General features: G+C 45.7%; 2 protein-coding genes across 4 annotated transcripts in view; one reads left to right on the top strand and one right to left on the bottom strand.

The window, feature by feature from the left end:
- The first annotated feature begins 1,088 nt into the window (after window positions 1-1,088).
- On the top strand, window positions 1,089-20,430 carry NANS (N-acetylneuraminate synthase). The gene is made up of 6 exons (XM_003407576.3): window positions 1,089-1,256; window positions 5,343-5,558; window positions 13,749-13,848; window positions 14,748-14,902; window positions 17,798-18,064; window positions 20,192-20,430. The coding sequence occupies exons 1-6, from the start codon at window positions 1,125-1,127 to the stop codon at window positions 20,399-20,401; spliced, it is 1,080 nt and encodes a 359-aa protein (XP_003407624.1). The 5' UTR covers window positions 1,089-1,124; the 3' UTR covers window positions 20,402-20,430.
- Window positions 20,431-22,106: 1,676 nt separating this feature from the next.
- Window positions 22,107-26,411, bottom strand: part of TRIM14 (tripartite motif containing 14) — a 30,841-nt gene continuing 26,536 nt past the window's right edge. For 2 of the 3 annotated variants that reach the window (XM_064291688.1, XM_003407575.4), the window contains one exon: window positions 22,107-25,172. In XM_064291688.1, the coding sequence (XP_064147758.1) occupies window positions 24,637-25,172 (536 nt within the window). In that variant the 3' untranslated portion in view covers window positions 22,107-24,636. Of the gene's footprint in view, window positions 25,373-26,411 lie in introns of all 3 variants that reach the window. The other variant, XM_064291689.1, reaches the window with a different exon arrangement.

Genomic DNA, 26,411 nt, shown 5'->3' with positions numbered 1-26,411 from the left:
TGCTCATCCCTCTGCATACTCTTCAGCAGTCTAGTCTATCCTGGTAATGGTTCCCAGGTATCTCCAGACGGCACCTCTGTCTTGAGCTTCGACAAACTGTCTTCCTGTCTGGTGGGCAGCTTCACCTGCATACTTATACCAACATGTCCAAAACCAACTCTTCTCACCTCACACCTCCTCTTCTCTTTATTGTTGTTACTTTGCTCATCAGTTCTGGTAAATTGGGTTGGAGATCAGTGTTATTTTTTCTTCAAACTGGCTCTAATTTCTCAATTTTGTCTGAAATCCAACCCAGTGTTTTTAGGAGCCCTGGCCTGGGAGGCAGTGGGGTTCTAGTTCTCACTTCCGCTCTGACTTCCTAAATGACTTCAGATAAGTCAGTGGAACTTCTTGAACCTGTTGCCTCATGCAATTGGATCGGGTACCACTTATTAAAAGCTTACCATAGAACTGGCATATGTTTTGTTGTGTGCATTTTCACCACGATCAAAAGAAGAAGAAAAAGAGAACAGTGACATCTTAAACAAACAACTTACTACAAGTCAGGTGCTGTAATCAGGGCTCTGAAGGAACCTGACGAGATAGAGATAGGTACTGTATTTTCTAGTTCCAGAGAAAAAGTAAAATAACGTTCAGAAAAACTAAGTAACGTATTCATGATCAAAGAGGTGATTAGTGGCAGAAACTCACCAACTCTGTAAATTTAACCCAAAAATCCCGGTTCTTTCCATTACACCGTAGGGTGCACTCTCTCCACGCCTTTATGAGCTGGAACTAGACTGAACCCTCGGAGGCAAGCATCTGCCTCTTTCCAGGAATGTTGGTTCATGAATTTCCGTAGGGACCCGACGAGGACTGCAGTTCACGTCTCCCGGCAAGGAGCCGCGCACTCTGCCTAGTAGAAGGACTGCCCCGCCAGGCCGCCATTCCCGCGGGCGGCCCCGCCCCCTCCCGTGATTGGCTGTCGGGAAGGAGGCGGGCCCCGGGGATTGGCTGCACGGCGGCCGCGGGCTGACGTGGCGGGGTCGGCGTGTGGGCCCAGCTGGGGTGTCGACCAAACGGACCCGAGGCGGCGGCGGCGGGTCAGAAGCGGGCCGTGCGGCGCCCGAGGGCGAGCCACCGCCATGCCGCTGGAGCTGGAGCTCTGTCCTGGGCGCTGGGTGGGCGGGCAGCACCCGTGCTTCATCATCGCAGAGATCGGCCAGAACCACCAGGGCGACCTGGACGTGGCCAAACGCATGATCCGCACGGCGAAGGTGAGGAGGGCGCTGGAGTAGAGGGGCGCCGGGCGGGGCGGGGCCGCCTTCCTCTCGCGCTCCCCCCCCGCACGGCTTCCGGCCAGTCGTTCAGCTCCCCCAGTGTCATTTTCTAAATCGATCGAATATCCCTTCTCTTCTTCATCGCTCTGCCGCCCTTCTGATTTGTCTACACTGCAGCAGTTGCCTTCTAACCCGACCTCCCTCGCCCCCTTTCTGTTGCCAGAATGATCTTTCAGGTCACACCCGTGTCTGACACCGTCAGTGGCTCTGCGCTGCCCGTGGGTAAAATCGAAACCCTTTAACATAGCCTCCAAGATCTTACTGATCAGGCCTGTCCTGCTTATTATATTTCACCTCTTGAAACCCTCCAGGGATATTCAGTTACTTTCAGTTCCTGAAAGTTGCTGTGGTCTCTCACCTGCCCTTTCCTGTGTTTGGAATAAGAAGCGGTTAAAAGCTGGGACTCTGGGTTCATTTATGAGCTATGTGAATGTGGGCTAGTTCTTTCACCTGTCTGAGCCTCAGTTTCCTCATTTGAAAATTGGGGTTGATAATAATAGTACTTATACACTTGTTATGAGGATCAAATAACTCACGTAGAGGTCTTAGCACAGTGCTTGGCACATACCCCGTTGCTGTCCAGTCGATTCTGACTCATGGTGACCCTACGTGTTACATAGGGTTTTGTTGGCTGTAATCTGTATAGAAGCAGAGCAGCAGGCCTTTCCTCCATATGCTTCTGGGTGGGTTTGAACCCTCAACCTTTAGGTTAGTAGTCACCCAGGGACCTTCTTGGCACATAAACAAAACCAAAAACCAAAACTATTGCCATCTAGGCGATACTGACTCATAGTGACACTATAGGACAGAGTAGAACTGCCCCATAGTGCTTCCAAGGAGTGGCTGGTGGATTTGAACTGCTGACCTTCAGGTTAGCAGCTGTAGCTCTTAACCACTGTACCACCAGGGCTCTACTTGGCACGTAGGACTCAATAAATGTTCACTATTAGTGATTTTTTTTTTTTTTTTTTTTTATTAGTGATACGAAGTTTATGAGTTTCCATGCTCCTTCTTCTCTTAGCAAATTTCTACTAATGTTCACAGTTACCTCTTGGAAGCTTTTCATCTCCCCCAGGTTGGGTTAGAGGCCCCTGCAATTGTTCCTGTCACCTTGCATTGCCATTACCTGTTTAAGCATCTTTTTCTGGTACGCTGTGAATCCTCTGCAGGGAGGGACTGTCATGTTCTCCATTGTGGCCCCAGCTCCCAGCATAAGGTCTGAGCTGTGATTCCTTGGTTTAGAAATAGCTCACTCCATCTTTTCCCCTTCCCTTCCCTTCCCCTTTGGCCTTCTTCTCCTCCCCCCGCTTCCACTCTTCCACCTTCCCCTTCGCTTTGTCAAGGCTCTTCAGGTGATTTTCTGTCAGATGAGTAGAGTTTATCCTACTCTTTAAAGGCCAACTGCTTTTATGGAAACCTAAACCATTGAATCATAAAAAAAAATACTTAAAACATAATAGTTGCTAGCATTTGCTGAGTGTTTTATCAGATGCTGGGCTAAGTGCTTTAAATGCACAATCTCATTTAATGCCTACAATAATCCATTGTGATAGATGCTGTTGATTTTATTTTACAAGCTCAGAGGAGGTAAGTAACTTTCGCAAAGGCACACAGTTAGTAAATAATAGGTTTAAAGCCTTTGTTCCTAGCCACACCTTTGTACTATAACATTGTTTTCTAGGGAGGAAATTCCTACCCTTAATTTAGGAAACAACCTGTTTTTCCAAGGTGTGACTTCTTTGAGTGCTGAAGTTGTAAAAAAAATACCTGGAGACATTGAAGCCCTGGAAACAAAGTTGTAGTTGGTCTCTTTCTTTTAATTATGCGGACTAGTTGGGCAGGGGGAGAAAAATGAAGAGGTTGAGACTCAACAGTGGACTAGTAGTCAAGATGTTGTTTGTTCATTGATGGAGTAGGAGTCAAGATATCATTTACTAGCTGAATATTCTTGGACAGATGACTTTTCCTCTGTAGCCTTCAGTCTCCCTTGCTTTACAATAGTGTGTTTTGGATTTTTTTTTGATATTGAGCAGTAGAATTTTTTGAAGCCTTTAAATTTTGGGATTTTTTTTGTCTTAGGTGCCATCTGTAGATGGAATTACATTTGCGAGCTTAGTTGCCCGGAGAGTGTTATATACAAGCTAGCTTGTTCATACAATTAATCTGTTTGCAGTGTTAAAAGTAGAATTTATTCAAATTGTAATTAGAGATTTACTAAAGAAGTAATACTTTTAACTTCCAAATTTTGATGCGAATGGAGCATCACACCTGTGCTCATCCCGGAGTCCTGTTGCTTGTTTTTTTGCTGGTAGAGAAGCAATAAAACCTTGACTAAAGAAACCATCATTATAGGCAAAAAGACCTAGGGTTGACCACAGCATTAAGCAGATAAAGCAATCACTCATTTTTGGAAAAGAAGTTGAGACAAAAAGAGGAGGAACCTGCCCTCCTTCGCATACAGCTGCTGTTAAGTGAACATAGTAGAACTTTATTTGAGCTCTTGTCATGAGCAGTTTCTGCCGTCTCACTTTTATCATCTTTCTGTCAGGGGTATCTCTGTCCAGATGGAGACAAGCTTTTAACTTCTTGTGGGTAAGTCCACTTCTTGAGATGGGAGTGAGAAGCAGATGGAGCCAGAAGCGCTACTCACAGGAGGCTTCCTCGTTAACTTGTTGGAGGCCTGGGCTTAGCAGGAGTGCAGGTTGTAGTCCTGGGCCAGGAGGTACATGTTCTGCGGCCTTAGGAAAAGGATCCGGCAGTTTCTGCCAGTGACTCACTGCGTGATTTTGGTCAGGCCACTCTGGGCCTTGGGATCTTCATCTAGACAATGAAAACCCTGTTGCCCGAGGCCACTCAGTTCCAATGTTCTTTGAACTCCTTTCCAGCGTCAAGTCCTGATAGTGTCATCTTGTGATTCTCCCAGAAGTGGGAGCAGCACTCTCAGTAGTGACAGTTCTGGAGCCAAGAGGTTTTCAACGGCATCAATACCTCTGTGTCTACAGAAATGGCACTGAGCTAAGACTTGAGAGAGTTTTATGTGATCTTTCTATCCATTAGTTCTTTGAAATAGTTTTGGGAGATTAGAGGCTGACTGGCAATAGATAGACACAGAATTATAGCTTTTATAGTCAGATGTTACATTCAGTAGTGATGACAAACCATAAAACCAGTTGTCATCAAGTCGGCCCTGACTCATGGCGACCCCATGTGTGTCAAAGTAGAACTGTGCTCCATGGGGTTTTCAATGCCTGATTTTTTGGAAGTAGGTCACCAGGCCTTTCTCCCAAGGTGCCTCTGGGTGACTTGAACCTCCAACCTTTCAGTTAGCAGCAGAATGTGTTCACCACTTGCACCACCCAGGAACTCCAGGGATCACCTAGGCTGGGGCATTTCCAAGTTTTGTTTGCGTTTTGCCCCAGAACCTATTCAAATAATGTCATGTAAAAAAGCACAAGGGCAAAACTGCTAAAAGCAGAGGTGCTGTTGTTGAAGTCAGAGCAGGGAACACAGGGCTCTGTCCCTTTATCTCCCTTGACCCTTAAGAGCTGCTCAGAGCAGTTTACAAGTCCTGAAGCTAGCATAAACTGCTATTTGTATAAATGGAGAAACTGAGTCCAGAGACAGGAAGTGACTTACCCAAGATGACGTGGTGAGTTAGCATCAGAATTAAAGCCAAAATCTGACTTTTCTTAGATTCTGGCCCAGGGCTTATTTTACTGAGCTATATAACTGAAAATTTTTCTTAGCTCTTTGATTCATTATTTTTCAGTATTACAACACAAAACAACACAAAGCAAAAAATACCTTTCTTTTTTTTTTTGCATTTTAAGAGGAAAAATAGAGGGGAACTCTGATCCCTAAACGATGTTATTTTTCCTTCCAAACTGTCTTGCTCCTCCTATTCCTTTTCTTTGCGGGGACTTTACATCTCACAGCAGATAATGGCCTGGTCACACTTGCCCCGACATTTCTGTTCTCTGTGAGAATCCAGGTCATTGAAAGGAGTCCCGATGTGTGTTTCAGGAGTGTGGAGCTGATTGTGCCAAGTTCCAGAAGAGTGAGCTGGAATACAAGTTTAATCGGAGAGCCTTGGAGAGGCCATATACTTCGAAGCATTCCTGGGGGAAAACCTACGGGGAACACAAACGTCACCTGGAATTCAGCCATGCCCAGTACAAGGAGCTGCAGAAATACGCCGAGGAGATTGGGATCTTCTTCACGGCCTCTGGCATGGACGAGGTGAGCCCTCTGCTGCTCTGTTGTTTACCACTTTAGCAGACCCAGGGGACAACAGGTGGTCTGGTGTCTTCGACTTAGAGCCAGCCCCAGGCCTTGCTCACCTTTCTGTGCCCAATTATATGGGAGGCCAAGGAGAGTTGAGGCTCAGTGAGAGCTGGTGAGAAGGGGACCTTAGTTTAAAAGACAGGTTGCACCTGCAGGAGTAGGCGACAGCCATGCTGGAGTTTCAGAGTCCCTCAGGCTTGTGGAAAACTGTAGCTGGGCTGGTTTTTCCCAGTGGAAAGCCATCTGGACTAGGAGTTGGGAAGCCAGAATTCTGCCAGCAGTTTGTCCCTGGCTAAGTAGACTTGGCTGACTTGGGTGGGGTGGCAGCGGTGTCATCCAGAAGGGAGTGGCACATGGGACAGTCATGAGGTGGTTTCTGGCTGGGCCATGTTGACATCCTAGAAGAGTCTAGCTGGTGCCAGCTCTTGGGTCCCATTTACTCTCTCACTTGCCTCCTTAAGATTCATCCACATGCTCTTTTTTCAAATATGAAAACTTTTTAATTGTAAAGATAATGTAACATTATTTTTAGAAAATAATTTAAGTTTAGAAAACAAGAAAAGGGAAAAAACAAATACTGACCCATAATCCCCACATAGCAGCTCTTTTTATATATTTCCTCTTGAGAAAACAAACAAACAAACAAAAACCCCGTTGCCGTCAAGTCGATTCTGACTCCTAGTGAGACTGTAGGACAGAGTAGAACTGCCCCATAGAGTTTCCAAGGAGCGCCTAGCACTGAACCCCTGTATGCATATTTTATTGCCTGGCTGTAATGTTTGCGATATTTTGTGTCATGCTTTTTGCAGTTAACACTGCACCCTGAGCTTTTACCCCCATAAGTGCTATGCTGCCAACCAAAAGGTTAACAGTTCAAATCCACCAGGTGCTCCTTGGAAACTCTATGGGGCAGTTCTACTCAGTCCTGTAGGGTCTCTATGAGTTGGAATTGACTCAATGGCAACGGGTTTGTTTTTTTTGTTTTTGTTTAACCATTACACTATTTTTGGTCATGAAGGTTACTTTCATCTTTTTTCTATGTTTTGGGTTTCTTAGGCTAGCTTTCCCAAAATGGATTATTCGATAAAACCAAAGAACATTGTTATGTCTCTTGGGAATACTTGGATTCTTTGGCCAACCAGATTATCTGAAGCAGACCCCAGTTCATTCTCTTGGCCCCAGACCCTTTGTGCCACTGTTCCAACCCCAGAATATCACTGCCCAGCTGTCAGTATGGCTGAAATAAAAAACGGTGATAATACCAAATGCTGGCATGGATGCAGAGAAAATGAGTCACTACCACACTTGTGTAGTGGGACTGTAGAATGGTACACCCACTCAGGAAAATAGTAGGATAGTTTCTTCCTTCCTTCTTTTCCCTTTCTTTTCCTTCCTTCTTTCCTTTCTAACAGCTTTCTGAGATATAATTCACATACCATACAACACACCTACTTAAAGTGTACTGGCAGTTTCTTATAAAGCTAGGCATGTGCTTGCTGTATGGCCCAGCAATTGCCATTTGGTAATTTCTCCCAAAAGAAATGAAAACTTACGTTTACAAAAAAACATGTATATGGATGTCCATAAAAGCTTTATTTGTAGTAACCCCAAACTGGGAACAACCCAGATGTTCTTCAGCAGGTAAACTGTTAAACTGATAAATCCATACCATGAAACTGAACAATTAAAAAGGAACAAACTATTGCTACATGCTTGGATAGGTCTCAAGGACATCATGCTTAGTGAAAAAAAGCCAGTCTCAGAAGGTTGCATACTGTATGATTCTGTTTGTATAACATTCTTGAAATGATAGGATTATAGAGATGGAGAAGAGCTTAGTGATTGTCAGGGGCTAGGGAGGGGAAAGGAGGGAGGTGGGTGTGGCTGTAAAGGGTAGCATGAGGGATCCTTGTGGTGATGGCACAGTTCTGTATCTTGACTGGGTGGTGGTTGCACGAGTCTGCACATACGTTAAACCTGCATAGAACTAAATATACACACACAAACGAGTACATGTAAAACTGGTGAAATCTGAATAAGATGAGTGGAGTGTAACAGTGTCATTCCCATTGTGATTATTGTACTATAGTTTTGCAAGATTTTACCATTGGGGGAAACTCGGTGAAGGGTACTTGGGATTTCTCTGTATTTTTTCTTATAACTGGATGTGAATCTACAATCATCTCAAAATAAAAAGTTTAAAAATTTTAAGAAAACAAGAAATTTCTCAGTTTTAATTTCTAAGTAAATATTAATAGCTATAAGCCACATAAACAAAAGCTCTTTAGAGTCATCGATAATTTATGAGCGTAAGGTGTCCTGAGACCAAAAGGTTTGATAATCCTTGCTGTACGGCGCACACCCTGCTATATGGCACACACCTCTGCTCTCTGGTGCATACCTCTGCTGTATGGTCCAGTGGTTAGTACACTCAGAGCCAGATTTTGAATTTGAGTAGACTCTGGTGTGACCATTTGGAGGTTATTTAACCTCTATGTATGTCAGTTATAAAATGGGACTAATATTAGAACACCCTCTCATTGGGTTGCTGTGAGCATTAAATGTGATCATTCACATAAAGCATAGCACATAGTGCTCAGCAAATGTACTGTTTTAGAAAGCGAGCCAGGCTGAGGGTCGGGACATCTGGGTTCTTGCCCTGGCTCTGCTGTTAACTCTCAGTGTGACCTTGGCGAGTCCTCTCCCTGCTCTGGGCCTCTGGTTCCTCTTTTGTGGAACAAGCTGCTGTCTGAGAGCTCTCCCAGGTCTGACTTTGGAGTTAGCCTAGAACCAGAGGCATCATCAAGGGACTTACACCTGGAACGAGGACCCCTTTTCTGGCCCAGGCCACGTGTTTCTAGGCACCTGAGCTCCCCAGATTTGGACTCTACAGGAGAATGGGCATCCTCCTTGCATCTGTGAGACTGCCTAGGGAGTCACTTCTTTGGGTTGTTCCTTCCCAGATGGTTTCAGGTTGAGAACTAGGAGCAGTTGGGAGATAAAGAGGAGGTATCTGGGTGTTTGGTAGATGGAGGCTGCCTCTATACCTGTATCCCTTTCTTGGTTTCTTTTCCCTCTAACTCCCCAGGAAGCCTGTTTGGTGATAAGAACATAAGCTTGAGCCCCACTGAGTTCAGTCCTGCTGCTGGCACTTACTTTGTGGGCTTGGGCTCTGCACGTAACCTTTTTGAGCCTCATTTGGCTCATCTGCAAAAATGGGGTAATAAAAGTGCCCACCCTATAGGGCTGTGGCGAGGATTAAAGGAGATAAGCTGTGGGGTGCAAGGAAGTATAAGGTCAGTATCCACCAAATGATGGCTATGGACATTACTTATAACCTTTTTCTGCTTCAAATCATTTGGGCAGGCAGGCTCCCCTGTCCTAGGGATGCCATTTGTTGCCAGCTCGTCTCCTGACTGATCTGGGGCATAGGCAGCGAGGGGAAGAAGTATTCTTTATATGGAAGCTAGTTGCTCCTCGAGTTGATTCTGGCTCATTGTGAGCCAACGTGTTTCACAGTAGAACTGTGCTCCATAGGGTTTTCAGTGCTGTGATCTTTTGGATGTAAATCGCCAGACCTTTCTTCCAAGGCACCTCTGGGTAGATTCAAACTGCAAACTTTTCAGTTAGTAGCCTTGTAGTTAACCATTCGCGCCACCCAGAGACTCTTGGAAAATGCTTTTTTTTTTTAATTGTGCTTTAGATGAAGCTTTACAGAACAAACTAGTTTCTCATTAACCCAACATGTCAACATTCTCCCTTCTCAACCTTAGGTTCCCTATTACCAGCTTTCCTGTCCTCTCCTGCCTTCTAGTCCTTTCCCCAGGGCTGGTACGCCTCTTTAGTCTTATTTTATTTTATGGGCCTGTCCAGTCTTGGGCTGAAGGCTGAACCTTAGGAGTGACTTCATTACTGACCTGATAGGGTATCCAGAGGCCATACTCTCAGGGTTTCTCCAGCTCTGTCCGGAACCCTCTATTGTGATCCCTGTCAGAGCAGTCAGTGGTGGTAGCCAGGCACCATCTAGTTGTACTGGGCTCAGTCTGGTGGAGACCGTGGTAATTGTAGTCCATTAGTCGTTTGGACTAATCTTCCCCCTTGTATCTTTAGTTTTCTTCATTCTTCCTTGCTCCCGAAGGGATGAGACCAGTGGAGTATCCTAGATGGCTGCTCACAGGCTTTTAAGACCCCAGATGCTACTCACCACAGTAGAATGTTGAACATTTTCTTCATAAACTGTGTTATACCAATTGAGCTAGATGTTCCCTGAGGCCACAGTCCCACAGCCCTCAGCCCAGCCATTCGGTCACTCAGGGAGTTTGAGTGTATCATCTATGGAGCTTCCATGACCTTGCCTTGTACAAGTTGTGCTTGCTTTCCCAGTATTGTGTACTGTCTTACCCTTCACCAAAGTTACCACTTATCTATTGTCTGTTTAGTGTTTTGGAAAATGCATTCTTAACTGTCCTTACAAAAAGAGTTAATTTACTTTGTCAGCCAGGTCCCTTTGCTGAACCAGCATTTCCTGTCTACCTGGCTGTTGGAGTGGGTTAGGTCTTTGTTCCGGGTGCAGGTGGCTCTGAGTGTTTACCAATCCAAACTTCCTTATAGACAGTAGACATTTATTGAGGGCCAGTTTTCTCCACTCTGTATGCTCTTCTAGGGTGTTCACCGTGTGCTGAGGAAAGATTAAGGTGTGACAGGATCTTATGAAGGCCAAGAAAACTCTGAGGCAGACACCTGGCTAAAAGCTGCACAGAAGCACAGAGAACTTAGCTGCAGTGAGTAGAATGCCTTTGGTCTAAATGAAGCATTCTGCTGAGAAAGCAAAGGAGGCTGTGACTGTAGAGGTGGCCTCTGAATGACATGCTTCCCTTAACACAAATGGCCCATCCAGGCGCCTGCCTCTGCAAAGCCCTTTCTTTCCTCTTCCCTTCCCCTGTTATCCTCACCAACAGGGCTCCTGACTCTCCACTCTGACAGGACCATGGCCTGAGGGCAGGCCAAGTCCTGTTTTGGTGCCATGCTTCCTCACTCATTATTTCCTCACTCCGGGCAGCTCTTCAGCATCCCCTCTCCTCCCCAACTCACCAGCAAAGTCTTCTTTGTCCTTTCTTACACAATCCAAAAACTGAGGGGAGAGGAAGTGGCTTTAGAAAAACCCAAACTCCACCCCTCTGTTTTCTGTTACCCTCAGACGGGCAGTTCCCAGATTCTCACAGGACACAATATGGAAAAGGTACACATTGTCCTCATCGATTAATTGATTTAGAATCAGTAAAGTTCCCCACGCCCTTAGTAAGTAAAAGTCTTGAGTCGAGTAAGTTTGGGGAAACACTGAGTTAAAGATGTTAAACAAATTTATTTACTGGTGCCCTCTAAGAGGGAGCTATAGCAATGCAGTGTTTCACCCAAATGAGTTTGTTGGTGGGACCCTTTTCTGTCTGTTTAACCCAGTTTGGTGCCCAAGGAGGGTCATACTTAGCTGAGTTCCTCTCAGACACTCCAGAAGGCTCCGTGCTGTGTGGTGGGAACAAGAGAGAAGTTGTGAAGTTGCCTTGCTGCATTGTACCCTCAGATGGAGAGGGAACTGGACAGCAGAGTGGGCAGGGCTAGGGGAAGCCAAGGAGTCCAATGGAGACAGTCTCCTAAGCTCTCACCCTACCTGAGAAGGCCCTGGGGGCACAGTGATACCACCTTGGGATTGAAGGATAGAATCTTCTGGATTACTGAAATTGACATCCTTTACAGATTAATCCAAAATGGCAGTTTTCTAAATGGCCAGTAGGTGGGGGTGGTTCCCCAGGAGAACTGCAAAATGGGGTGAGCGTTTCCTTTCCCATGCAGGAATTTGCCCTTTTTCTTCCCGCTTGAAAAGTACAGAATTCCACGCAGATTTTACAACCTCTATGGATAAGCATTTGTGAAATGCTTTTTCCTCATTTGGCCCCTCCTGGCCCCCTGCTCACTCTGCACCTCTCTTTATGAACTCATCCATCTGATCCTTGGGGGCGCTCATGGGCTGTCATCATGAGCCAGCTCATGGGCTGTCATTATGAGCCACTCTCCCACAAGTTGAACATATTCGTATAGGATTTTTTTCCTCTTTAAATAGAAAGCACTCTCTTCATCTTCCAGGTAGAGTGAGAAGGGTGGGAGAATTAGAATTTGTTCAGTGTTGTCAGTGGCCCTCAAGTCAATTCTTTTTTTTTTGAACATTTAGGGGAAAGTTTACACAGAAAATTAGTTTCCCGTTCAACGATTCATACACAGTTTGTTCCATCACTTTGGTTTCTGTCCCCGGAATGTGTCAGCACTCTCTCCAGTTCCACCCTGCCTTCCCCATTTCCATTCCTCCAGTTTCTCTGACCCTTCTTGCCTTCTCTTTATTTTTGGGCAGATGTTGCCCATTTGGTCTTGTATAGTTGCCCTCAAGTCAATTCTGACTTGGCGACCCCATGTGTTTCAGAGTAGAACTGCTCCATAGGGTTTTCAAGGCTGTGACCTTTTGGAAGCAGATCACCAGGCCTGTTTTGCAGGGCACTGCTGGGTGGGTTCAGACTGCCATCCTTTCAGCTGGTAGTCGAGTGCTTAACCATTCACACCACCCAGGGATTCCTGTTTTGTTAATATACTAAAAACCAATGTTTTTCAGTTCCATCTTAAGGCTGGTTAACAGTGTGAGAGACAAATAAGGAGGAGAGGATAAGATAGTAAGAAAAGCAGAAAACTATGGAAAGGAAAAGAGAAGAGGAAGAAATAAGCAGAGAGGAAGAGGTAAGAACTGCAGCGAAGGTTTAGCACAATTGGAGGTGAGTGGCACTCGGGCCACACCGGACAGGGTCTCTCGGACCGCGAGGTTGTGTGCTGCCTTAGAACTGTTCACTGGCTGGTCCAGGGCTTTCCAGCCACTCTGACCCTTCTGTTTTTTTTTTAGAGGATTTGCATATGAGGAAAGTTTTCTCCAAGTGCAGCCATAGTGATGGGAGCAGCTTCTGACCAGAGGGGAAGATAGACTGAAGCTCTGGCAGCCACTGGTTGAGTTAAAGAGCCTGGCGGCAGAGTGACCTTCTCATACTGGCCCTCACCGCCTCATGTCCTGTGATTTGTGTGCATGGTAACCTAGCTCCTTGCTACCCTGAGTCGGAGTCACTAACCAATAGTGTCGGCATCACCTGGGAGTTTATTAGAAACGCAGGCTCTCAGGCCTCCACCCTGAGAGAATTTGCATTTCATTTCCATGAGGGAGATTCTTGTGCACATATTAAAGTTGGAGAAGGACCGGCCTAGAGCATTGAGTCTTCCAAACGTATTTCTGAATCTGAGGCATTTCAGGCTAGAACTTAGATTTTTTGGAAACAATCAGGGACATTGATTCTTCCCCCGTCTTTCCATCTTTTATTTAAAAAAAAAGGAACTTTTTTGGATTCTTGTAACTTGACAGCTAGCCGAGATTTTAGTATTCTCAGCTGTGGTGCCCTGCTTCCTTCAGCACGTGTTTGCTGACGATTATGAATTCCCTAAGTCTTATTGGTGAATCCCAGAGAACGACATTTAAGTGTTCTTGATAGGTAACTCAAGCAACGATGTGTTGTGTCAAAAACAATGACTAGGTTCCATTTTCTGTGGACAGTGTGGTTTGAGGTCTGAGAGCCTGCCGACTATGGATCAGACTGTGTCACGGCTGGGCCGTAAAATGCCCCATTTTTTTCCACTTTTGGCAAGAATTGAAATGGCCTCTTTTCCTGGCTATTTGGCCCTGAGTAAAGGGTAAGGCCTCTGAGGGATGTTCACTTTCTCGTTGCCTGGTTTTCTGGACCAGGGTTAGGTCATAATGCTTTCATGTTTGTTCACTGGGCTTTGGGCCCCCGGGGGAAGGAAGGGTCTGGCCAGGCGTCTGGTAGCCTGCGCTGGTCAGCACTAAGTGTTTGTTGGACAAATGGATGGGTAGATGTGAAGGAAGGAAAGTTCTAATTTGAATGGAAATGACTGATAACAAATCTTTGCCTGCTTTCAAGTTGTTGAGACAGTCTCTCTGGACTGGGTAGGAGGAGGAGTTTTTTTATTTGCCTATTACTCCTCTTCTGTCAAGAGGACAGTGTCTGTGAACAACAGTGAAAAGGAGCTCCTTCTCGATCTTTGTAGATGGCAGTTGAGTTCCTGCATGAACTGAATGTTCCATTTTTCAAAGTTGGATCTGGAGACACTAACAATTTTCCTTACCTGGAAAAGACTGCCAAAAAAGGTGAGTGTTTCATTTTTGTCATAAAATCTGAGGGAGTCGGATTTTATTTTTACTTCTCTGGTGGCGACCGCCTTTGAGGTAGATCTCACAAAGACAGACTTTAAAACCCCATTGCCGTTGAGTAGATTCAGACTCATAGTGACCTTGTAGGACAGAGTAGAACTGCCCCTGTAGGGTTTCCAAGGAGTGGCTGGTGGTTCAAACTGCAGACCTTTTGGTTAGCAGCCAAACACTTAACCACTGGGCCACCAGGGCCAGAACCTCTTTTAAATCAACAAAATGCTTCCGCTTTTTTCAAGTGCCAACTTGAAAGGAACGAAACCAAGGAAAGGACAGTATCTTACAAAACTTCTTAAAGGGAGCTCTGACTTTGTGAAATATTCTGTATATGTAATACCCAATGTCTGGACAGGACATTACAGTTTGTAAAGTGGTTTTACAGCATGAATGATCTCATTTGATCCTCATAACAACTGTGGGACTGAAGCTGTTCAGGTCTTATTATTACTATGCTTTATACTTACTTCATAGAAGAGGCACCTGAGAGCCAGAGGACAGTGCTCTGCCCTGGGCAGCTACGAAGTGGCAGATCTGGGCCTCTCACTCACTCACACCCTTGAATCTGGGGTCAGCGGTCACCCTTCCATATTGTATAACCTCTAAATCAGATAAGATACTCATCTTTCTCTTAGGAGTCTGAAATTCCTCTGCCTCCGTAATTCAGTTCATATGGAGGGGAAACCCATCCAGCTCATCTCTGTTCCCCCATGGCGGCTGGCACAGCGTTCAAGAGATGCTTGTGGAGTTCCTTTGAACGATGAGACAAATAGTTGGGACATATTTCAGTAAGAGTCAAGCCCTTCAAATGAACGTGATGGTGTTGGTCTTGCGCTACTCAGGTCGGCCAATGGTGATCTCCAGTGGGATGCAGTCAATGGACACCATGAAGCAGGTCTACCAGATTGTGAAACCTATCAACCCCAACTTCTGCTTCCTCCAGTGCACCAGCGCGTACCCACTCGAGCCTGAGGATGTCAATCTGCGGGTCATCTCGGTGAGCAGGTGTTGGGGGGGGTGAGGATTGTTATCTGACTGGGCGCAGCAAATCGACTTTTTCTTGGGCTATTTATTGTGAGGAAGACATAGCCGTTTTTAGAGGAAGACGTAGCCATTTTTAGAACCAAAATTCTAAACGACCATGACAGACTTCGTCAGTTGACCATGTTTTCTATGGCTGCTGTAATGGAATACCACAAACAGTGTGGCTTAAAAGAACAGAAATTTATTGTCTAACAGTTCTGGAGGCTAGGAGTCCAATGCAGGGTATCGGTCATGTAGATTCCTTCTGATGGCTCTGAGAGAGGAACTGTTCCATGCTTCTCTCCTCGCTCTGGTAGCTCCAGGTCCTTGGCTTATAGTTGCAGTATCACATGGCACCCTTCCTCTGTCCCCCTGTCTCTGTGTATCTTCTTTTTTATAGATACTGGTCATATAGGATTAGGACCCATCCGACTCCAGCAGGACCTCATGTTTACCTCACCGCTAAACATCTTCAAAGACTCTATTTCCCCACAGGGTCACCTTCACTGGTACAGGTGTTAGGACTTCCACATAACTTTTTAGGGGGGACACATTTCAATGTCTAACAACAGTCTTGCTATTTCAGAATCAAGTAAGAACTAACTGTGCAGTTAAGGAAGCAGGTACATTCTAAAGAGGGTGACTACAAATTGAATTATTTAAAGCCAATCTTAATTTCTCCCATAATGAAATTTAAGGTGGAGTCCTCGTAATTATCTTTCTGTGCATTTTCTTTACCATGTGTACTGGCCATTAGAGGTCTGTCTGCTGTGGTTTGCTGGCTCATATCCTTTCTTAGTGCTTGTTTGCCTTTTTTTCATATTGAGTTGTAGGAGACCTTCTTGGAGCTTCTAGCTTTGTCTGCTATATGTTATGTGCTGGTCCTGTTACTTTCTACCTGTAATTCTGAGCATCCCTGAGGCTCAGATTGGTTACAGTTACAGCCTTGAGGGAGCTTTCTCTCTCCCAGGATTTTCCCGTTTACTCCATCATTTTACAGATGGTGAAGGCCAGTCCCAACGGGGAAGAGACTTAACTTGCTCAAGATCCCTCAGCAAGTTAGCAAAGCTGGGACTAGAACCTGGGCTATGTCCTCCTAATCCTTTGTCTCTTATTGTCTTCTGGCCAACTCCATTATTTCTTCCCAGTGGTACCTCAAATGTAACTTAATTAGGAAAAAGATACATATTTATATATAAAACCAAAAAAACCCAAACCCATTGCCATCGAGTAGATTCTGACTCATGGCGACCCTATAGGACAGAGTAGAACTGCCCCATGGGGTTTCCAGGGCTGTAATCTTTATGGAAGCAGACTGCCACATCTTTCTCCCATGATGCAGTTGGTGGTTTTAAACTGCTGACCTTTTGGTCAGCAGCTGAACACTTAACTACTGTGCCATCAGAGCTCCTGTATATTTGTACATACGCACTTGTATGTATATATATGTAATTATCATGAAAAATAGTAACAGTAATGGAATTCTAAATTTTGAAAAAAAATACATGTATGTATACACACTTACAATGCTGTTATTTATAATAAATGAGTTTTCCTTTTATACTTCCTTCTCAGGAGCACAGTGTTTGACGTTCTGTTTTTTTTCCATGATAATGTATGTTTTTTTTTCATTTTTTTTTACACGTTGCTACACAGACTTCATATTTCACTGAAAAAAAAATTAACCTTTGTGGAAACAGACTTTGTTATCTTTTTACCTAAAATTTTTTGGTCCCTCCCAGTCCTGATATTCTTCTCTCTACTTCTATCTCATCTCTAAATCATGTTATTTTTTAATTTAAACATGTTATTTTTAAAACAATTCTGAAATATGTAACGTGTAAGTGAACATCCCATCACCCCACCCCTCAGAGGTGACCATAATTAATTTAGTATATGTGATGTCAGATTTTTTTTCCTTTTCAGTATCTCATAGTCCCCCTTTCCCTTCCCTCCCCATCTAAGGTGTAGTCATATCCTCTCTCTTGATGCCAGTACGTGGTGAGAGTTATTTTGCAAGCCCATTAGCCCAACCGTTAATGTTACTATAAAATTTTTGCAAGATAATTACATATATACATTTTTTTCCCTAATTAAGTATATTTTAGGTGCCACCGAGAGGAACTGATGGAGTTGGACTGCAGACAATGAGAGACAAAGGGCTAGGAGGACGTGGCCCAGGGTCTGGCCCCAGTGTGAATTCCCTGACCCAGCAACCTGCACTCTTGTCCGTCACACACCTTATGCCTGGTTTTCAAGGCCTTTGCCACCCAGCTGTCCTACTCTCTTATCAAACCCCGCCCAAATCTTTCTTCTGTACTCAAGCCTTCTGGCCACCCTCACTGACAAGACTCACTTGACATAGAATGTCTTTTGTTGCATTCAGTGAATTATGGATAACTGATTAACTATTTAGCATTTCCACCAAAGGGTTGTTTTGAGATTGGGCTCTGTGTATTATTGATGATAATATCTGTGCATATAGCACACTTCCTTTCAGCAACTCAGGCTAATTCAACTTGACAGATGCTTTTTGAATGAGTCTGGGCATGTGGATTTAGTTCTGTTATTCACAGTATAAAACATTCTTAAAGTGCATTCTTAATGATACAATAGCTTTTTTTTTTAACAGCATTTGCAGTGTGCTAAGTTTACTGGGAAGTGCTTTTCATGCATTTACAGCCACTAGACAGGCAGTATTACTACCCCAGGAAACAGAGCTCAGAGAGCATCAGTGTCTCACACATAGTTGCACAGCTAGTGAGCGGCTCACCTGGGACTCAAACCCAGATCTGCCTCACTCCGGAGCGTCTGCATGAAGCACCATGATAGTTGACCTTTTCCTTTTTTTTCTTTTTCTATTTTAAAGGAATATCAGAAGCTCTTTCCTGACATTCCCATAGGGTATTCAGGGCATGAAACAGGCATAGCGATATCTGTGGCTGCGGTGGCTCTGGGGGCCAAGGTGTTAGAACGTCACATAACTTTGGACAAGACTTGGAAGGGGAGTGATCACTCGGCCTCACTGGAGCCTGGAGAGCTGGCTGAGCTGGTGCAGTCTGTGCGCCTTGTGGAAAGGGCCCTGGGCTCCCCGACCAAGCAGCTGCTGTCCTGTGAGATGGCCTGCAACCAGAAGGTGGGTTCTGCCCGGCCCCACTGCTCTGAGAGGGGGCACAGTGGACTTACCTGAGAGGTAGGGGCAGCACCAACCCTACCTGAGCGCAGGCTGATGAGATGATAAAGGCATGTTGCTCCAGCCCCTCTGAGTTTCTTTGGGCTGGTATTAGCAGCAGGAGAAACTTTTTGCTTAAGGGGAATATTAGTACCTTCCCTGGCCCTTTAGGATGATGTTAGAATCTTCCAATAAGCTCTGAAGACTGTGGCCCCAGTACTCTTAGATTCCAGAAGATGTAAGTGTTGAAGGGGAGGTGGTGATATCCAGGGCTTTATGAGGCATTGGGGTGGGTTGAGTCTGGGGCCCTTTGGAGGAGGTAAGCCCTGAGAAACATTCAGACAGATGGGTTCCTTGAGGCACCGGGAGAAGGGCTTGTGATGCATCAGGCATTCCCTAAGTGGGGAGGCTCTGGGGTGGCTGGGAGCAGCAGGTCACCACAGTAGGTGGGTGGGTGATGACGCAAATGTTCTGAGTGGTAGTCTGGCCTGCGCAGCACTGACCTTCAGACAGCGCAGGTGATGAGCCTGGGGAACTCTGCCTGGCATGTCATCCACTTGGATGCCATGGCCTAACCTGTCTTGGCCTCTGAGTAATAGAGCCAGGCGTCCTGGAGCAGCCAGACATGCAGACACTCCTAATGTGCTGCATGTTCTCAGGTCGAGACAAAGATCAAACACCAGGTGTACGTGGGGAATACTGTCATCTTGTATTCCTAATGGTGCCCAACCTGCTTCCTCCCAAATTAAAAAACTCGTACATGCCAAGAAATTAAAACAATAGTGAAAAGAAACAAAGTGTAGAGGTAAGGGAGAGAGAATAGAACAAGAAACTGGGAATGAGAGTTACAGGGATTGGGTACTTCATTTGGTGCTGAGCCTCCTGGATCTCTGAGCAAAAAGTGAAATACAGCAGTATGCTTATGTAATCTGATAATCATCAGTTGACAGACATTTTTTCCTGGCACTAAATTCCAAGCAGAATTGATTCCTTAGGCCCTTCCACAGCATTTATGGAAAAGACATAGAAACTGTGGCCGTGAGCTTCAGGCGTCCTTCCACCTGCCTTTCCTGTCTGCACTGTCCTAGGAAGTTCCCTTTCCAAGCCTCTGAGGAACAGTCATATTCCACCATCTCTGAGTCCCCATATTCCTGTTTTACCAAACGAAGGGGCAGTAAGGTTTGTGTCCCTTGAGATCAGTGGACCAAGAGTCAGGAATCCTAGGTTCCTAGGTTCTCATCCTGGCTCTTTGCAGCCTTGGCCAAGTCATTTGCCCTCTATGGGCCTCAATTTGCTCATGTTTAAAATGTGATGTTGAACTAGATGACGAAATGACTGTTGATACAAAAATCATAGCTTTTTGTATCAACAGCATTCTGTATACCAGGTACATTATATATATTGCTGCTAATCTTCAGAGTTTTTTTTTTTTATTGTGCTTTAAGTGAAAGTTTACAAATCAGGTCAGTCTCTCATACAAAAGTTTACATACACCTTGCTGTACACTCCTAATTGCTCTCCCTCTGATGAGATAGCTCAGTACTTCCCTCCCCTCTCTCCTTGTATACATTTGGGTAGCTTCTGGACGCCTCTGCCCTTTCATCTCCCCTCCCAACAGGAGATGCCAACATAGTCTCATGTGTCGACTTGATCCAAGAAGCTTGTTTTAGAGTTCTTTGACAACATATACATTAAAAAAAAAATCAAAAATCCTTTGCCATCGATTCGATTCCAACTCATAGTGACCCTGTAGGCCAGAGTAGAATTGCCCCATAGGCACTATTATTTCCCGTTTAACAGAGAATCTAAAACCTAGTCTGAGCATACTGCTTATAACCAAGTGAACTGGGATTTGAACTTGGCTCTGTTGATAGTCTGAGCCCTTTATTGTAAAGGCCTCTCCTCAAGAGTCTGGATTCACCCTACACTGCTGAGTTCCCGTTATGGGATACTGTTCTAGGCACCATGGGGGATAACAGTGTCTCTGCTCTCAAGGTACCTTTTGAAGACTCATCAGGGAACTTTGGTATAAAGCAAATGTGTGATAGTTACTTCTATGATGCTGTTAATGAGTCTTAATTTTGTCTGCAGCTGGGTAAATCTGTGGTGGCCAAAGTGAAAATTCCAGAAGGCACTGTTATAACACTAGACATGCTCACTGTGAAGGTGGGTGAGCCAAAAGGCTATCCCCCTGAAGACATCTTTAATCTGGTGGGCAAGAAGGTCCTAGTCACTGTTGAAGAAGACGACACCATCATGGAAGAATCGGTAGAAAATCATGGCAAAAAAATCAAATTTTAAAATTAAAGTCCCATTCTCTGAACTCTGAATTGCCTTGCTGGTACTGTTGGGTGTGTGTGGGTGAGGTCGGGGCGGGGGGGAGGTAGTGATCTCCAGAGACCTGGCTTTCATCCATCACCCCAGTCCCCAGACAGCAGATATCTCTGGGCCAGGCCTGATGGACGGGTACAAAGAACAAATAGGCTGTCTCTTCAAGCTGGCTGACCCAGCAGGGGAGGCAGGCTCGAAAGCAAATAATTACTGTCCAGTTGCTACGTGTGTGCACAGAGGGGCAAGAGCTGGCTGTACGGATCCTCTCCTTTAAGCCTTCTCCTCACTCTCCCAAAAACCAAACCCAAATGACCTGAAGTCTCATCTCCATACAGTCCTCTGGCTGTCTCTCCTTTACTTCTCTACTGCCTTAGCCCTGTCTTGGGCTCTGTCTGTGTAGCAGCCACTCTGCATTAGAGAAGTGATTGGTCAATGGGTCTTGCAGGCAGAGAAATGCCAAAAGCCCTCCTATCTCTGTGAGCAAGAGGAAAGAAGGGCCATTCATGCCTTCTTCCAACAAATACTGAGGGCCTACTCTGTGCCAGGCACTGCTTTAGGCACTGAGGCCACAGCAGTGGAGCCCCAAATCCCTGTCTTCATGGAGCTTCCATTCAGGTGGGGACAGGTGCACAAGAAACCAAGAGCACAGTAAGTGAGGGAACCACACAGGATGTTAGAAGGTGATGTATGCTTGGGGACCAAAGAGAGCAGCAGAAGGTGGATGGGGAGTGCAGGCTTGGAGGTTGCCCATGGTGGGAATGCTGAAATCAGCCCTTCCATTATCTACACAATTTTATGGCACACATTTTCAAAGTTACAAACCCAGCTAACAAGGATGCTTGTTTTACTTCCTTGAACAAGCATGAACCTTTTATGGAGACTCAGTGTCATACTCACCTTTGATCTTTTGAACCAATACTGAGATTAATACTTCTTTTCAAATGTATGCTCAAATCTCTGTTCGTATTTATTTGGCCTTGTTTACTATAATTCATCTTGTTTCAAAGTATATATTTGAGTCTCTTTTCAAATGCATATGATTAGCATTTGTGCATTTAAGGCCAAGTTTATAACCTTTGGCTCATTTGAGCCTAACAGCATTGGTAGGTAGAGTCATTACCACCATTTTACGGGTAATGCTCTGAGAAGTAGAGTGACTAGCCTGAAGTCACTCAATTGCTTGTGGCTGGCATAGGCTTTAGCACAGAGTAGACATTTGATAGTGGATCATTTTTGTCCTTTAAAGCCCAGCTCTGTTTCTGCTACATGAATTCCAAACTCTCAAAGCAAGTCTCCCTCTGGGTGAAAGGCAATCCCAAGATAGCATCAAGTCCCACAGAGTAACCAGGCAAGAGATGAGCATCACAGGCAATAAGGGCTCAATGACAGAGGGGCTGCAGCAACCACGCACTGGCCAGCAACCCACTGCAGTCATTCTGAAAAGTGAGGCCTTGTGGGCAGCAGTACAAACCTATTGCTGATGGCATCTAAGACCCCCAACTCCATCGCTAGCTGTGTGACCTTGGGCAAGTTATTCAACCTGTCTCCATTTTGACGTGTAGAATTAGGAGAATGACTTTTACCTCCTAGGGTTGATTTGAGGATCAAAAGGGTTGTAAAGCATTAAAACAGTGTCTTAGTTATCTAATGTTGCTGTAACAGAAATACAAGTGGATGACTTTAATAAAGATAAATTTATTTTCTCACAGTCTAGGATGCTAGAAGTCTGAATTCAGGGTGCCAGCTCCAGGGGAAGGCTTTCTCTCTCTGTAGGCTCTGGAAGAAGGTCCTTGTCATCAATCTTCCTTGGCAGAGAAGCTTCTCAGCACAGGGGGTGGTATGAGGTCCCCGTGTCTCTCTGCTTGCTTCACTCTTTTACATCTCAAGGGACTGATCTGAGACATAACCTAATCTTGTAAATTAAGTCCTACCTCCTTAACAGAATTGCCTCTAACCTCACCTCATTAACATCACAGAGATAGGATTTACAACACATAGGAAAATCACATCAGATGACAAAATGATGGAAAATCACACGATACTGGCAATCATGGAGTAGCGAAGTTGACACACATTTTTTTTGTGGTGGGGAGGAGAGAACACAATTCAATCCGTAACAGTCTCCAGCACTAGAGTCACTGCTGTTTTTACTTGGCCCCTATGGCTGTGGGTCAAGGAACAAGTTTTGGTCCTCAGGGATAGACAGAGATGTGGGGTCAAGTGTACCCACCTTCCCTACATCTGCAATGTCCTCTGCCCGTCAGAATTAGGCTCTGGGCCATTCCCAGTAGAATTAATTTCCCTTTTTTGGGGGATTCCTGCAGTACAATGCTTAGACATCTATCCAGCTAGTTTTAAAGGTACTTTGGAGGTTTCTTCTACCTTGTATTCTACTTATATTAGGTTGACTCACATGAAAGTGCCACTCTTAGGTCAAAACGATTGGAAATTGGCAGATTCACATGGCAAGCCTCGTTAATGCACTGAGGCTACGAGCGGGCTTTGGCTTGGCATCTTCCTCACCCTATCACTGCCCTCCCCACCAAGAAGATGCTTTAACACAGTATTGCTTCAAGCCACATCCAGGGAATTTGACAAAATCAGGATGCTGAACCTTAAGAACTGAGGCACAAACCCTGGAAAGAGGCCTACTTCCCACCCCCCCGCCGCCCCCACTACAGGAGCTGGCTCCCTATGGGGACCTGCTGGTGTGGCCTTCTCTATTTCTGTCACTCCGTCTGGAAAACTGGGCTGTCTGGATTTCCTTGGCAACACCTGGATTTGAGGGATTTGAGGAGCATGGGGATGTCTGGGGTTGCCCACACCCCACTCATGGCTTTACTATTTGTCCCAAGACAGCTGGGAAGACTACCTGTGGTTGCTTAGCTTCAGTCACCTGCTGATTTCTTCCCAACATCCCCTGAGAAATGAATAAGCAGTAAAATCCCCCAGGCTGAAAGCGGGTCCAGAGGGGTTGGGCCAGAGGGCAGATAAGACACTTTTCTGGAGGGTAGGGGACAGGAAACAAGAGGTGGCTCCAGGCCTGGCCCAGATGTCACTGTGAGGGATTATTAGCAATTCTCTTTCAGGACCCCAAATGCGCAATGAGGTCAGGCTGGGTGATCTAAAGGCCCTCCCAGCTCACTTGTTCTGTGAGTCAATGACAGCCAGCTGCTAGTCATTTACTCACCACCTGAACGTTCAGGGTGGGGAGTATGTACGGCATAGCTGCCCTCAGAAAGTGTCCCATATGATTGGAAAGATAGGTCCCAGATTTGTGGCTCTAAGAGAAAGAGATTCATGTGGCTTGGGGAGAATTCCAGGAACAGGTAAGCCTGGGGAAGACTGAGGCAGGCAGAGGGAAGAAGAAAGGGCTTCCCTGTATAAATGTGTATGTGATGGCCTGGGGGAGGATAACAGCAAAGTCAAAGGTGCCAAGGTGGGACTTCATGACACAGAGTTCTGATCAGAAGGTCCCTGAGAAGAGCAATAAGAACCTGATGAGGGTGAATAGTTTGGGGGCAGACTAGAAAAGCCTTGAATGCTAGAGTCAAGTGCTTGTTTTTCCCCTTGTCTTTGGGGAGCTCCTAGATGGCTCTAAGAGTTAAGTGAGATTTTAGGCAGATAACTATGGCTCTAAGGGGGAGGGTGAGGATGGAAGAGGATTCAGACCAGCAGGTGGTAAGAGACTCTCCAGCTGCTCCGAAGGGAAGTGACATGGACAAACTGAAGTAGAGAGAAGGCCGATCCAAGAGACAGTTAAGGGACAGAAGAGTCAGAGTTGAGTGACTCTGGCTCTCCATTAAAATATTTCTTGTGCACCTACTATGTGCCAGGCATCGTTCTAGGTGCTGCATGGAGGTTCGGAAGCTGAGGATAATGTACTCTGACGAAGTCATGATGCTTGCAGCTCAGTGTGGACAGTCACCTTCAGGAACCTCAACTAGAAGCACTGTAGTTGAAGCGCTCTGGCGGGATGGCCGACGAGAGAGCCGCAGCTTATGCTTCTTTAGGGCAAATCGGAAACGAAGCTAGGAGAGAACTGCTCAAAGCACCGGGCTTCACTGGCCGGGGAGGCGGATGAGCACGGTGTCACAGGAGGCAGTGGCCTAGTCCCGTCTAGGTGGGGTGACACCAGAGGCTGTCGCAACGGTCGCACGTTGAGCGGCCATTCGGTCGCGAAGCGGCCATTCGGGTCGCGGCCCCTAAGGCAGCCGGGGGATGCTGATGGCGCCTTCCCAGAGCCGCAGGGCCGGGTAGAGCGGCTCCAGGAAGGTGCCGCGGAAGGTGTGCAGGTGGCTCATACCGCCCGTCACGTCGTAGAAGGCCAGGACGCCGGCCTCGTAATCCAGGAAGACGCCGAGCCGGTCGGGGTCGTCGCGGGGCCGCAGGCGGCTGCGCTGTCCGTCGTGGAAGGCCCAGTACTCCAGGTCGTAGCGCTTCAGGCACCAGGACTGGCGGTTGCAGCCCAGGCGGGCGGCATCTGAGGACCCGCAGCGCCGCATGGAGGCGTAGGCCGCGCCCACCCACCAGCCGGCGCCAGCCTCCTGCACGTCCACCTCCCAGTAGTGGCGGCCGGCGGCAAAGCCGTCGCGGCCCAGCACCTGCCACAGCGCGTCGAAACGCAGCGCGGACGCCGGCCCCAGGCGGCCCCACAGTCCGCAACGAACCGTCAAACGGTCGGCGGAGAGACGCAGCCGCGCGTGCATCGTGTCCGGCTCCAACGTCGGGGTCCGCGCATCTGCAGAGGGGCGGGGACACGGGCCACGCCCAGGGGCGGGGCTATACCAAGCCCCACCCCCGGGGAACCGTCCTGCTGTAATCCAGTAACCGCCCCCGCTCCCTGCACATGTTCACAGCAGAAAATGGGGAACACACAGAAGTCTCCAAAGGAGAAATTAAAAGCCATCCTTTTAACCCTGATTGCCTCTGGGAAGGTGGCTGGGGGGCAGGAGGAGAGAAAATTTTACTGTACAACCTTTATACGCTTTGAATGTTGTATCATAGGAATTTATTGACAACTTCTAGAATTTTAATTAAAAAAAAGAAAACTATCATTAAGACAGGCGTTATGTCCTTCCAATCTTTTTTTTTTTTAACTTGTCACTTTATAGTTTTTCTTAAGATTGGTATCATACCGTACATGCTCCTGGGTAATCTGCTTTTTAAGTTTACTGATGCATTATGGACATTTTACCACATCAAATAAGAACATTTTAATGGTGACCCTAAGATTTTGTTGGATGGATGCAGTATCTTTTAACCTATCCCATATTTTTTAATATTTAGGCTTTAAAATTTTTTCATTGTGGTAAAATATATATAAAACAATTTTTCCATTTTAACCATTTTTAATAGGCCTTAAAAAAGCTTTAGAAAATGCTAATATTACTCTTTATGAATCTCTCCAATTATTTCTTTAGGATATATTCCTAAAAGAGGCATTGCTGGGTCAACAAGTATGCTTCTCAAGGTCTTTGATAAATATGACCAAATTGCCTTCCAGAAAGGTAGCAGTGATTTAAACTCTGGTCAACAGTGCTCTTTGCATTACACCATATATGTAGACCTGAAGTTTAAAAAATAAAAGTCTGGGTTATAGGGTATGTGGATGATCAGTTTTTACACTCTGTCAGACAGTTTTCCAAAGAGATTACACTTTTAACAGCAATATAAGGAAAATTCCTGTTATCCACATACATGTCAACACTTGATATAATGTTTTTGAAATTTTAGCCATTCTGAAGGGTGCACAGTGCTGTCGCATTGAAGTTTTAGTTTGCATATCCCTGATGACCAGTGTTGTTGAAAACTTCTCATATCTTTATTTATATACCCTTCTTTGTGAAGTGTCTGTTCAGGTCTTTGGCTAATTATTTTATTGACTGACTTTTACTTATGGATTTGTAGAAATTCTTTATAAATTTTGTTGACTGTTTCTGAATGCAACCATCTCCCAGTCTGAGGTGTGCTTTTTCAC

Source organism: Loxodonta africana, chromosome 9, assembly GCF_030014295.1.
Source record: "Loxodonta africana isolate mLoxAfr1 chromosome 9, mLoxAfr1.hap2, whole genome shotgun sequence".
Classification (NCBI taxonomy): Eukaryota; Metazoa; Chordata; class Mammalia; order Proboscidea; family Elephantidae; genus Loxodonta; species Loxodonta africana.
This window is presented reverse-complemented; position numbering and strand designations above follow the sequence as displayed.